Here is a 12,765-nt window from a genome sequence, read left to right on the forward strand (position 1 = left end):
AGCGAAAATGAGGCGCTGCGATGCCCAACCAGGGCAGGCAGTCTAACGACAAAATAGTGTTCGTGTCAGCTCAATGTTTCAAGTCGAAACCACCCAGGCGAGTGCCAGGCTGGTGCCAGGCTGGTGCCAGTCCTTTCTGTGCTAGGAATGGCGTCATAGAGCAAGCCCGGCCAATGTGACCACTTCTGCCTCGTACCGTCCACCTTGTTAGCGTGTGGGCTGTGGGCTGTGGAGAGCTGCCTACCCCACCACCTGCCCAGGTGGACGAACCTACAGCCAGGCAGGCCAGGAACCTCACTGCGGGGTTGGCCATCTGCATCTGCAGGGCGTCTCTTCCAGACCAGCCCAGCCCAGCCAAGGCCAAGCACCTAGCATCTAGCATCTGGCACCTTAGCAACAAGCATATCTCATCCCAACTCGTCTCATCCAGCCCCAGGTCGTCACGCTCGCTGCAACGGTACCCATCTCCAGTCCAACCTCCTGTGACTGCGACTGCTTTGACCGTCAACGAGACCCTGCCTCAACTCATTCGACCCGATTTGATTTGACTGCCGCAAATCTACTCGCCATGGGAGACACTGCAAAGGCCATCCAGGCGCTCAAGGAGTCACGGCCTCCAGCAACAGACAACTTCACCTATCTCACCCTCATCGAGCAGTTTCTCTCACCAGACATCCTGCCCACCCTCAACGAGATCCTGCAAGATGCAAATCTCACCTCGGAAATCGGATGGGACCTGGTCGACAAACTGGCCCCATTGCAAGGGTCAGAGCCAGTCCTTGAGACCGTTGCCCGCCTCGGCAACCCCCGCGAGTGCATCATCAAGGTCCTCGAGGTGCTCGAAGAGCTGCAGGTGCCCTCGGAGAAGGTTGAGCCCGAGGACCTGACGCTGGACGACGGCGACGAGGCCAAGGGCAAGCTCCAACCAGTCTCCATCGACGAGGCCAACCGCCGCTTCATTACCCTTCTAGGCATGCTCGCCATCCTCCACAAGCGCATCAAGACAAAGTACCCCTCGCGCTTCCTCGCTTCCAGCCTTCTCACCGTCTACAAGACATACCAGCCCAACCAGGAGCAGACTGCCTCCATCCTCAACCTCGTCCACTCCCTCTCTGGCCACAGGGCTCGCCCGCCTCTGCCCCAGAGGAAGTCTAGCGTTAATGTTGCCAACCCGGACCATGATGGTGATGCTTCCAAGAACGCCCCAGACCCTGAGGCTGATCATGATGAGAACTCATCGGAGGAGGATGAGATCCAGAGGCGGCTGTTACTGTCCTTTACCAGTTGCGTGCTTGAGTCGTATATTGGCGCCAACGACATGTCCTGGTCAAGGAGGTTGTTAGAGTTCTACAACCCCGAGAAGGTAGTCCCTGGTAGGAAAACAGCCACGCAGGCCTTTAGGGAGGACGAGAAGCTCTCCAACAGGGATGCTATGGTTGGGAAGCTGGTGGTAAGTGACTTTGGCAGCTCATGATTGGAGCCTCTACTGACGTCCGTAACAGGCACTTACACGGGATCTTGGCCTGTCCAAATGTCCCCGATCTATCATACATGACATATGCAATGAGCCAGTCAACAGGCAGCCCTTGACAAATGTAGAAGAGGCATCCAACGCAGCAGACATCGACCTCTCAACGGGCGGCATGATATGTCTGATGGCCTATTGGGTGTTTTCATCAACTGTCTTCGACGCCAACGCGCCCACGCCCGAAATGCACCTCTTCCCAGACCACCTGACGCTCCTAGAGAACTTCCTGGGCGAGTCGCCCCAGTCGCAGATCATCGAACACCCAGCGACTATCGAGGCGATCCTGGTGCTTGGCCTGTGGCTCGAGGAGAACAAGCTCATCTCCCCCGAGACGGGCAAGGACAAGGACGAGCCCAATTTCATGTCGTACCACCACGCCCTCACCCTCTGCTCCGTCTTCCACCCATCAATACACGTCCGCAACGCCGCCGTCACGTTGGCAGGCCTGATCTTGCACGACGACCCCGACGACGCGGACCGGCTCAAGATACTCGAGGACCTGCTGGAGAATGCGCCTTTCGCCTCGCTCAAGGCCTGTGCATTGACGTGGCTGCGTGAGGAGCTCATCAGCGCACACAAAGCCGTCTCCTCCGGCAAGGCCAAAGAGGGCCAGCAAACCAACATCTTTGCTACGACGCAGTGCATCGAAGAGCTGCAGTACCACATCTTCCCGAACTTAGTATCGACGCTCGACAAGGCCGGCAATGAGGCGCTGCTCGAGTACTGGACCGAGAATTCGGCATTCTTGATCCAGGCGGCCAACTTTGCCTACTTCCTGTTCGCGTCAGACGCGTGCAAGGACGTTGTACCTGGGGCTATGGGCGCGGCTGTCGAGCAGCGCTACGTGGAGCCGCTGCTGGCCGCAGCGGGGAGGCTGGAAGAGTGGATACGCAAGGAGGGCGACGGTAACGACGACCAGGGCGGCCAGGCGGTGCTGCTGGAGCTGGATATCCTGCAGACCAGGCTGAAGGGCCTGCCACTGCATTAGGGGAGCCGGGTTATATTACGGTAGATTCGGTAGGGTAGATCGTGCGGGCGCCTTTGTAGGCCAGATTCCTAGGAGAAGAGACGTTGGTGGGACTAGGGGGCGTCAGGAGCATCACATTTTGACTTGATTAAGATCTGGGAGGTGAGAGCATTTGTAGGTGCAGATGGCTTGAAATTATGAAGAGAACCAAGTATATCGTGGAACACCAGCATCATGTAAAGAGTCGCAAGCCCATGCATGACCCATGAAAACAACGCCGGTAACGCCCTCGCCTTGCCGTGTGTCCCACCTTGAAATAACCGACCGCAATGCTATTAACGACACCCAAAACTGCGCGATCTTTGCTTTTTGAATCAATCCCCCGCCCCATCAGTCCCTCTCATCCCTCGTTCCCTCTGACCTCTCCCCTTCCGCCCTCTCAGCCGCCTTCGCCGCCCGGTCCTCCTGCCTCTTCCAGTGCCCGCCCTCCTCATAATCCCGACTGATCTTCAGCGCCCGCCTAAGCCTCTCGCTCTCGCGGATCTTCTGGTCCGCCATCTCGTGCACCTGGTGCATCTTAAGCGCGCCCTTCTTCCCATTCTTGTTATTATCCCCACCACCACTTCCGCCTCCCCGCGCCCCCTCAGCAAGCAACTTTGACCGCAGCGCCGCGCACCGCTCCTCGATCTCGTCGTCGTCCAGCGCGCCCTCGTCCTCGAGCTCGTCGCGCAGCTCCAGCACCTTGACCTCGACCGCGCGCTTGCGGTCGTGCTCCAGGATCCCCCGGTCCGGCTGCCGCTGCCGGTGGCGCGGCATGTCGTCGCCCCCTCGCGGCGGGTAGGGCGCGCCGCTGTCGCGGGGCCGGATGTGGGCCAGGTTGCGCTGCACGTAGCCTGAGGTGCCGCTGCCTCGCGGGGTGGAGAGGCCTACGTTGTCGGACATTGTGGGGTTGGATGGGTTGTGTTTGTCTTGTCGGATTCGTGTGGGGGGTATGTTTGTGGTCTCTACCCGTGGTGGGTTGGGCGGTGCGGTCTGTAGATGCGTATGGTGATTGAGGTGTGGTGGTTGTGTGGAGAGAGTCGCTTCTGCTTCGGAGTTGGTGGTTTGGGTGGTGATTTTGGGAGCCTGTATGCTCGAAAGATACGGATTGGCGATAGGGTGTTTTGGGAAGGCGGTGTGGCTGCTCTCAGGGTCTTCTGCGCTAAGGCTGCTGGGATTTTGGCGGCATTTGGAGGGGCTGCCTCTGACGTTTTGCTTGCTGGGTAGTGGTGCATGTTGCCCCCCCTTCGGCGACTTTTATCGAGGATGAAGTAGGCATGTAAGAGTCACAAAGAATTCGACTGTGAGTCAACAAACACCCCTTGTCCTACTTGTATCCAACGGCCCCTATCCGTTATTCTGGTATTCATTTATCTAGAAAATAGTCTAGAAAAGACGCAGTGGTTTTTTCTGTTGTCTAGTTGGGTATCCATCGAGGGCAGATTGGATACCTGTTTGCTGCAGAGTTCTGCTTGGAAAGAAACGTTGAAGCTATAAAATGCCGGCCTTTGAGAGCCCAGAACAGCCTGCTGCTGCAGTTGCCAACACTGCCGCTGCAGACTCAAACGTCTGCTTCCCGCCTGTCACGAGGGACCACATCCTGCATTGCTCATACGACTATTGGTTTCCCAAGTAGGTGATCCTCTAAATCAGCAAGTTGCCTTCGCCTTCATAGCTAATGCACAAGCCAGATACCGTACATCATGTATCCGCTCCCGCATCATCAAGCTGCCTGCAGAATTTATCGAGTACATCCGCGAGGACGGCATCATCCTGTCAAGCGATGATCCGTCCACAGCAGATGGTGATGATGACGATGACTGGGAGCCCACATCGAATGCATTCGCCCCTCCTCGCCCCGATGAGCCTGAGCAGGACTCAGACTCAGAGGACGACGAAGATGCAGGTCCACCGAGGCTCCCTCCCGACCAGCGTTTTCCAGAGGTGCACCAGAAGATCAAGGACACCATCGAGGAGCTGGGTGGACAAGTGGCACCCAAGCTGAACTGGTCCTCGCCCAGGGACGCCGCTTGGATCTCACCACACCAGAATACAGTCAAGTGCACCTCGCCCAATGACATCTACCTCCTCCTGAAGAGCTCCAATTTCATCACCCACGACCTGGACCATGCCTTCGACGGGACCGTCACCACAAACTCGTCATCCAGCAACGGGGCGGTGACCTCAGACTCCGGCCTAGGCTTCCAGCCGGTCCTCGTCCTCCGCTCCTTCTTCACGCCCCACCAGGCCCTGGAATTCCGCTGCTTCGTCAAGCAGCGCAGCCTGGTGGCCATCGCCCAGCGCGACCTGAACCACTACAACTTCCTGCAGCGGCTGCGCCCGGCCATCATCGCGCGCGTCAAGGACCTCTTCGACTCCAAGCTGCGCTTCACCTTCCCAGACGGCAACTTCTGCTTCGACGTCTACATCCCCGAGGTGCACAGCCTCGACGACAGCGACGACGACTCCGGGGACGAGGACCCGGGCAAGAAGCTGGGCAAGGCCAGGCTCATCGATATCAACCCCTGGGCGCCCCGGACCGACACCCTGCTCTTCGGATGGGACGAGCTCCTGGAGCTGCACGTGCCGAACCCCATGATCGGCGTGGCCGGCACGGGCGTCGAGGACGGTGTCGTGCGGCTGCGCATCGGGGACGGGCCGCGCCCAGGCGGGGAGGAGGACACGACCACTGAGGAGGAGACAGAGGACGACGAAGACGAGGACTACGAGCCCGAGCTGCGGCTGGTCGACAAGGACGACCCCGCTGCGTACAACTTCAGCTCGCCTCAGTTCTCGGCCCATAAGCTGCCCAAGGAGGTCGTCGATGCTAGTGCGTCCGGCGCAGGTGGGCTCAGGGAGTTCGCGCAGCAGTGGAATGAGATGCTGAGCCGCAGGCGGTAGTAGCATACTGTTTCAATATAAGACGTTTCCGCCAAGACGGTCTAGTCAATGAATGACTATTGTATGGTCCCGAGCTACATGTTCCAATGAGCCCGGTGCGCTCGCCAATCCCGCCGTGACCAAAAATTGTACTTCCCTGCTCTTGGAAGGGAGAAGTCTGTTGTGTCTATGTGAGTGTTATGTACGGTGGTTCGCGTGCTACACTTTCGTGATCACACCCATTCAACCCACGCCACTCGGTCATCATCGAGAACAACCTGTAGAATCGGCAACATTGTATATGGACTCTCTGCACTATAGGTGCTTCCTCATTTACATGCCTAGAGATTTTTCATCATGACCAATATTTCAGTCAGCTTTTGGCATCTACAGTCAAACATGGCATATGCAAAAGTAGACTCGGCTGATTTGCCAGGCAGTCTTCGAAACCATTCCAAGGTCATCGAGTGCGTCCGTACGAACCTGGCCGTCACAAAGGCTCACATATCTTGTATTATCCAACGTCAAACAAATTGGAGTACCTTGAAATGTGAGTCCCAACCAATACCGTCAGGTGTCCCTTGAAAATCGAAGAAAAAGACTTGGGAGTAACGAAGGGAAAGCCAAAGTAACTAGCTATTGTCAGCGCTACCAGTGACATGATCTCTATGACTTCTGGAATAGCATTACTCTCAAAGTTTCTTGAACCAATTTAGCAATCACAAAGACATCATAGCCCATCTTTGCGCCATCTTGTCACAAGAAACCTAGGATGAAGCATTATTCTTGCGGAATAGAATGGAGCTTGATATTCCTACGCTATTCGAAGCATTATCCCAATTCAGAGATACGATTTGGCTCGGATGGAGGCTCGCAGTGTTTCTGATGTGCAAATGGATCGTCAAATATGAGCATGTGGGCAGGAGTCCATTCTGTCATGGTACTGCAATTCGACTTCACAGACGTATTTCATGATTGTCTCACAGTTCAACATCTACTCCCCTCTGCTTTCGGTGGAGCGTGTCGGTGGAGCGTGCAATCGCACGATTATGAAAGATCTACTATGCCCAGGAATTGTGCTTGGCGCACAGCCATTTAATTTGGGCTGCTAGATTGAGCTGGAAAAGCTTTTACCCATGATGATGATCCTGCTAAGTATGATCGATGAATGGAGAGCCACCTGATTTCTTTCATTCCAGCAGCAGCTCGGCAGAGAAATATAATCCGTGAGCCGTTTTTCGAAAGATGGCGCGATACGGGTCAGTCCACAAAATCGCTATCCAAGAAACTCCGAGCCCGAACCAGGAATAAGGACTTGCTGACATCCCAGATAGATCGATGCAAATCTGGCTCACATTTCTTGAGGCTGAAGTTAGTGAGAGGCTCACATAAAACCAGGCTCAGCCTCAAATTGCGAGGGCACGCCAACCTCATGCCTCCAGGGCAGTGTTTCAGCTAAAGCAAGCCATCCGAAGTCTGTGAAGCTGTCCCGCTTGAACTGCTCACTCGGCGCCCGTTACTGAGTCGTACGCCAAGCGCTGTATGGCTGGCGAAGGAGCCAGTACAGAAATAGACAAGCATAAAGTGATTAAGGGCACAAGCGCGCTGCCATCTCCTTCCGCGAGATCCGGTCGAGCCGGGGTTAATCGCTATCAAGTCTAGCCTCTATGGCATCAGATTGTGTGTATATGCCAGCTCAATAAGTCAAGGATCACGGATTGCATACTTGGTGTTGAAGGGGAGAAGATGCTGATAGAGGCGCTGACTCAAGCCTCTGGGGACTAGTACGGATGAACAATGGGGCGCTGATCGCGAGAACCTCTATCCCAGAATCGTTCGAGAGATGTTTCTATAATCAGTGACCCGTTGTCTTGGGATCACCCGTCGAATAGATGAGAATGTTTTTGAACAAGAGCGATATCGACCCGCCTATTCGACATCGCCATATATACATGCAATCATGAACTGAGCGTCTCGAGTTCGTTTCTTTCACAAGCTTCTTGTCCTTACCTGGCTTAACTTGCCATACATTCTTTTGTTTGCGTTGACCCACTCTCGTTGATCGAAAATGAAGTTCAATGTCCAACATTCTTTACTACTCAGCTTGGGCCTACTTTCCATTACAGCCACAGCCCGCCCAGCGGAGCCTAACTATGATGCTGCTCATCTCGTCAGACGAGACAATTCCACAGGCCAATTTAATGGTACTTCCACAGGTGGAGTGATACCATCCTCCAGCCGCCCTTCTCTTCCTCCCGTGACGATCCTTCCTTCGAAAGCACCCACATCCCGCGGCCCTTCTTCGGCCCCGCCGACGACGAACCCGCCCACGATCACCAGTCCTCCAGCCTCGTCGTCAGCACCCACAAGCGCTCCGCCCGCGACGACGACAGTCAGTAACGGCGACACGATCGTCGTAGCCGCTGGGGTGGTAGTGGTGGGCGGGACCGGGGGTGGGTTCTTTACCATCGCCGGGTCGGGGGCAGCGCCGGTGGCAGTGGCGGCCGGCACGACCGTCACGGCCGGCTCCTCGTCAGGGGGTGACAACCCGGATGACCCACCAGAGCCGACGACGAAGCCCCCGGAGAGCTCCGAGCCGCCAACCAGCACGGAGCCCACAAGCACGGAGCCGACCAGCTCGGCACCGACTGGGCCGCCCACGCCGTGCCTCATCTTCCCCAAGGACGGCGCCACGAGCCAGGACAAGACCGATTTTATCTCTCTCCTAGACAAGGAGCTTGGCAAGGGCAACTACCGGGAGACGACCGACACGGTGCAGCTGTTCGTAAGCGCCAATATCACGGCAACCCAGAATGCGACCATCTCCGCAAACTCATTGGTACGTATAGTCAACTCCCAGTAATCCCACACGACCTTTTGGGTCTTGACTCACCAGCAATTTAGGTCGGCGGCGTCGAGCCCATTGTGCAGATGGACGACAACGCAGGAGAGGCCGTGCCGGTCCAGAACAGCAAGCGCGATGAAGACGTTCACGAGAAGTGGTGGATGGAGTCGCTGGACAAGCTCGGGAGAATTAAGAAGCGTGCCGTGGTGAAGCAGGAAAATGCGCCCACCGAGCTTGTCATGTTCTCGCAGCCGCCGCTGGTGGACCTCAAGGCTTTGAAGAGCTATACCTACGACGACAGTGCGGGTGCCGACATCACTGTCTACGTCTTGGACTCGGGGTACTACACGAAGAACAGCGTGCGTGGATATTCTTTTCATCATTGTAGGGTATGCGCTGACAAAATGTGGCATGCAGGAGTACACCGGGATGGCCAAGAAAGCGCGCTGGATCTTCGGGGGCTCCCAGGCTGACAAGTCAGTCGAGGAGGACCTAGGCTCCGATGGGCACGGCAGCTGTGCTGGGTCCAAGGTCAACGGGCCCAAGTACGGCGTTGCGAAGCAGGCCAATCTCGTCGTTGTGAAAGCCTCGACGAACATCGATGAAACACTCGACAGCCTGAACAAAATTTTGGAAGATGTGAGAAGCAATAAGTTGCAGGGCAAGGCAGTCGTGAACTTCTCGCGTGGGAGTACGTATATCACTTCCGGAAATGGTCGTGTGGCCCCCAGCTAATACCATCAATAGTCCACAACCCGAGCAGATTCACGCAAAAGATGATGGAGTACTACATCAACGAAATGATCAAGGAAGACGTTGTCTTTATCACGGCGTCTGGAAACGATGACCGGGAAGAAGTCGCGGTATGTGCACTTCTTGTGACACCTTTCGAGTCGAGAGAGTCTAACACGATAATCATAGGACGGCAAAGCGACTGCGGCCGACATTGATTCCTATCCGCCGTTGATGGCCGCCTCCGGCTCCCCGATCATCAATGTTGGTGCTGTTGACAACACTGGCAAAAATGCCTCCTTCTCCCAGGGTGGGCCTCTAGTCCATGTTATGGCGCCAGGACAACAAGTCCAGTGTGCTGCAAACTCTTATCTCTTCGGGACACAGAAACAAGATGGAACATCTTTTGCCGCGCCAGCCGTAGCTGGCCTCGCAGCATACCTGCTCGCTTTGGGAGAATACCCAGAGCTTTACCAGACCGGGAAAGTAGCAGAGAACATGAAGAAGCTGCTCATTGACATGGCCTACCAGCGAGTGCCAGACGGTGGGCAAGTCGTGTTCAACGGCCAGGGAGCCGTCTGCTCTCGCCCCAGCAGCGCCAAGTTCAGGCGTCAAGACTTGAGCGGCGAGGCCTGCTCCGCCGTCTCGTCTACGACCACCCTGCCAGCAACCCCTACATCAGCCCCTACATCGGCTCCACCACCAGCGACAACCTCGAACCCACCCGCCGAGACGACTGCCCCGGCACCTCCGCCTGCGCCAAAGACCCTGTTCTCGCTGAACGAGCAGATTGGCGCAGGTACCCAGTCATGCTTCCCCACAAATGACTTCTCGGTGACGGCAGGGACGACCTATGGTTTCTCTTTCGACGTCGACGCAAACCTCCTGGTCAGCATCCAGACTGGCTCGACGGACGAGGGTTATCACCAGTTCATGGGGTCATGGACAGGGACCTTCTACGCCGAGTCGAGCTCATCACTCAGCATCTGCGGGACCAGCAAGGCGTCTGGCTCCCTGCCGCTGGCCTTCACCATCACTGAGGAGCCTTCGCAGGCGGTGGCAGCGCCGTCTGGGAAGGAGGTCTTCAAGCTGGATGACAAGGTGGCGTCCGGGACCACGTCGTGCTTCCCAACCACTGGCCTGAACATCCAGGAGGGCAACTACGGTTTTTCGTATACTACGTCCGACGGGGTAGTCGTCCAAATTGGCGATGACAGCTCCGGCCCTAAGTACTTTTCCGGGAATAGGGCGTCCGGGGCTGGCCTGATGTATATCGACTTCTCAGGCGGCAGCATTTCGATTTGCGGGACGAACAATGGGGGTTCTGAGGCGCCTATTTCTTTGACTATGACGCAGTGATGAGTTTTCGGGTTTATTTTCGTATTCAATTGTATATACTTCAGTGACGAAATTTACGATACGTATGTCCATGAACTTTGTAGATTGACGACCGAAAGGCTGCCTTGCAGCCTCGTCTACTGCAATCAACGTAGTCTTTGAATTCCAGCTCTTCGAATTGGATATTTTTGGGTTTTCATTACCAGCACGTTCAACATGTTACGTTACTTGCTGATCACCAGTACGCTCAGGAGATTTGGGACCTCTCCTTTGCGTTGTTTGTCGTATTCATGCCAAGCTCAATTGCCTCCCAACGACGATCCCCATGACCGTCTTAGTCTCTCCCTCAATGGATCATGACATCAAGGCTGCCGGGCTGTACAGTAAACAGTGGTGCTGTGTTAACCCTGGCAGAGGAAATGTGGGTCGTCCGTATTCGCTACCCATGCGCCAGTAGGGCTGGAGCTTCTAAGCTTAGAGACAAGCATCACGGTTGTGCCGTCATAGGCTCGTGTTTTGTCCGGACCCGCTGGTATGGGGAACCCTGCCTCTCCCTCCCCTTTATTTTGACCTCGCACGCCTCGGTCTAAGAACCCCCCGACACTTGAATTCGTCGAAGCCTTCCGACTGGTCAGTAACAGACCAAGCTTTGACTTCTAGAATTGATCAACCCAAGCTACCAAATTGAACTCGACCGTCCGAGGCCTTGAAGAGCTTTGTGAAAGGCGCTCTCGCGCCTAAGCAATACGATAGACGCGACCATGCAGAGAGAGAGCCCCTTAGTATATAGAAAATGGGGCGCCCTTGCATCGTCTAGGAAGCGATCGGCGAGACACCACGAGCGAGATATGTGTATGTCAGGCGAGCGGAGACTGTGTTAAGGAGAAAAGGCTAATTTTTAAGGCAGTGGAGATGCTTTTCCGATTTTAGAGGGGGATAGCAAGATTCCCCGTCATGCCACCTGAACCCATGCACGCCAGCAGATGTGACAACGGCCTTCGCCTTCCGCTGTATCCACTTTGCCCCATCATTTCTATTTTGATCATGCTCGTATTCCATTCACTACGTAGGGAGACATGATATCAAGAGCAAGATTCATGAATATAAAGACGGCCGCACTTTGAACAGTTCATCCAATCTTGTTCTAGCATCATCAGCATCACCATCACTACACACTCAACACTCTTCACACACACTCAACAACACCATCTCCAGCCTTTTCAACCAAACCCTCAAAACCATCAAAATGCAGTTCTCCACTGGTGCCATCTTCGCCCTTGCTGCCGCCGTCGCCTCGGCTGACGCAGTCTTCCACGTCTCCGACTTCTCGGCCGCGTGCATCGCTCACAGCTCCCAGTGCTCGTAAGTCTTGCTCAACCACATATCAGTGACCATCAGTCTCTTTGGTTCACTTTGAGCTAACTCGATTCTCCTACAGTTACTCCTTCGGAGTCGTCCAGATCGGCAACGGCGAGACCACCCCCGTCCAGTGCTCCGCCCTGGTGACCAGCAACGGCGAGCTGCCCGAGGTCACCGACGGCACCTGCGAGAACTCCTCCAGGACCTGGAAGATCACCAAGTTCTCCAACAACCACGCCAGCGGCCTGGAGCTCGAGGTCTCCCAGCAGGTCACCCCCAGCTCCACCCAGTCCGCCCGCTACGACATCTTCTCCGGCAGCCTGGAGATGCAGCAGACCGGTGCCTCCACCCAGCAGGTCTACACTGGCGAGACCGAGTTCGACCTCGTCAACTAAATATCGACGGATTAATATTGCATTTAATGGGCATGCATGGGGACTCCCGGAGCGTTTAAAATTTATTGGATAAATGTACATATTTTGTTTCAATCAAACGGAGATTTGCAGCCTTGCATAAAAAGATCTGGCTCTTTATAAGACTGGGCCAATCCGCTGAATTGCCACTCATCGTCATTTGTGAACAGCATTGAAGTCACCCTTTCACTCTTCGCCCTCTTCGCTGTCTGCTGCTCAGCTTCACTAATCAGTGAGGCATTCATGAGGAAAAAGAAAGCAAGCGTGTTCCGAAATCGCTCCAAAATTACCGAAATCTATCGCATCTGGCAATGACTTGTTCAACAAGCACGTAGTATAGGCGAAGTTTTCTTTTGATGCGGAGGTGGCGGTAGATGAGTGGCATATCAGAATCATTACCTTGTAGGACTAGAATTATCAACTACAAGTTCTTCTTTAGCTGCTAGGCATAACTTGCAGCCAATTCTTCCCATGCCAGAAGGATTAGAGAGATATGACCGCAATATTCAAAGTTTCAGCATGCTATATTTGATTTTCATCTGCAGCACATTTCTAAACTTTGAGTCTGCTTTACTTCAAGATTGTGAATAATATGAAAGTATAAGTCAACTTGTCAACTAATAATTCTGAAAAGCAGATACTTCTACCGCAACAGTTGCTATGA

The 12,765-nt window shown here is 54.8% G+C and overlaps 5 protein-coding genes across 5 annotated transcripts; 4 read left to right on the forward strand and 1 right to left on the reverse strand.

The window, feature by feature from the left end:
• Positions 1-568: 568 nt before the first annotated feature.
• J7T55_007299 (uncharacterized protein) lies at positions 569-2,516 on the forward strand (the record flags this gene model as incomplete). The annotated part of the gene is made up of 2 exons (XM_053144048.1): positions 569-1,450; positions 1,503-2,516. The coding sequence occupies 2 exons, from the start codon at positions 569-571 to the stop codon at positions 2,514-2,516; spliced, it is 1,896 nt and encodes a 631-aa protein (XP_052992991.1).
• A 369-nt stretch (positions 2,517-2,885) lies between these two features.
• On the reverse strand, positions 2,886-3,437 carry J7T55_007300 (pre-mrna-splicing factor cwc21; the record flags this gene model as incomplete). The annotated part of the gene is made up of 1 exon (XM_053144049.1): positions 2,886-3,437. The coding sequence occupies one exon, from the start codon at positions 3,435-3,437 to the stop codon at positions 2,886-2,888; it is 552 nt and encodes a 183-aa protein (XP_052992992.1).
• A 595-nt stretch (positions 3,438-4,032) lies between these two features.
• J7T55_007301 (uncharacterized protein) lies at positions 4,033-5,435 on the forward strand (the record flags this gene model as incomplete). The annotated part of the gene is made up of 2 exons (XM_053144050.1): positions 4,033-4,166; positions 4,226-5,435. 2 exons carry the CDS (start codon positions 4,033-4,035, stop codon positions 5,433-5,435), a joined length of 1,344 nt encoding a protein of 447 aa, XP_052992993.1.
• Positions 5,436-7,567: 2,132 nt separating this feature from the next.
• J7T55_007302 (uncharacterized protein) lies at positions 7,568-10,350 on the forward strand (the record flags this gene model as incomplete). Its single annotated transcript, XM_053144052.1, has 7 exons — positions 7,568-7,584; positions 7,631-7,806; positions 7,850-8,253; positions 8,319-8,618; positions 8,677-8,950; positions 9,007-9,122; positions 9,181-10,350. The coding sequence occupies 7 exons, from the start codon at positions 7,568-7,570 to the stop codon at positions 10,348-10,350; spliced, it is 2,457 nt and encodes an 818-aa protein (XP_052992994.1).
• Positions 10,351-11,575: 1,225 nt separating this feature from the next.
• J7T55_007303 (uncharacterized protein) lies at positions 11,576-12,083 on the forward strand (the record flags this gene model as incomplete). The annotated part of the gene is made up of 2 exons (XM_053144053.1): positions 11,576-11,691; positions 11,768-12,083. 2 exons carry the CDS (start codon positions 11,576-11,578, stop codon positions 12,081-12,083), a joined length of 432 nt encoding a protein of 143 aa, XP_052992995.1.
• Positions 12,084-12,765: the final 682 nt, after the last annotated feature.

This window comes from Diaporthe amygdali (assembly GCF_026229845.1).
Source record: "Diaporthe amygdali strain CAA958 chromosome Unknown NODE_16_length_960263_cov_65_539585, whole genome shotgun sequence".
NCBI lineage: Eukaryota > Fungi > Ascomycota > Sordariomycetes > Diaporthales > Diaporthaceae > Diaporthe > Diaporthe amygdali.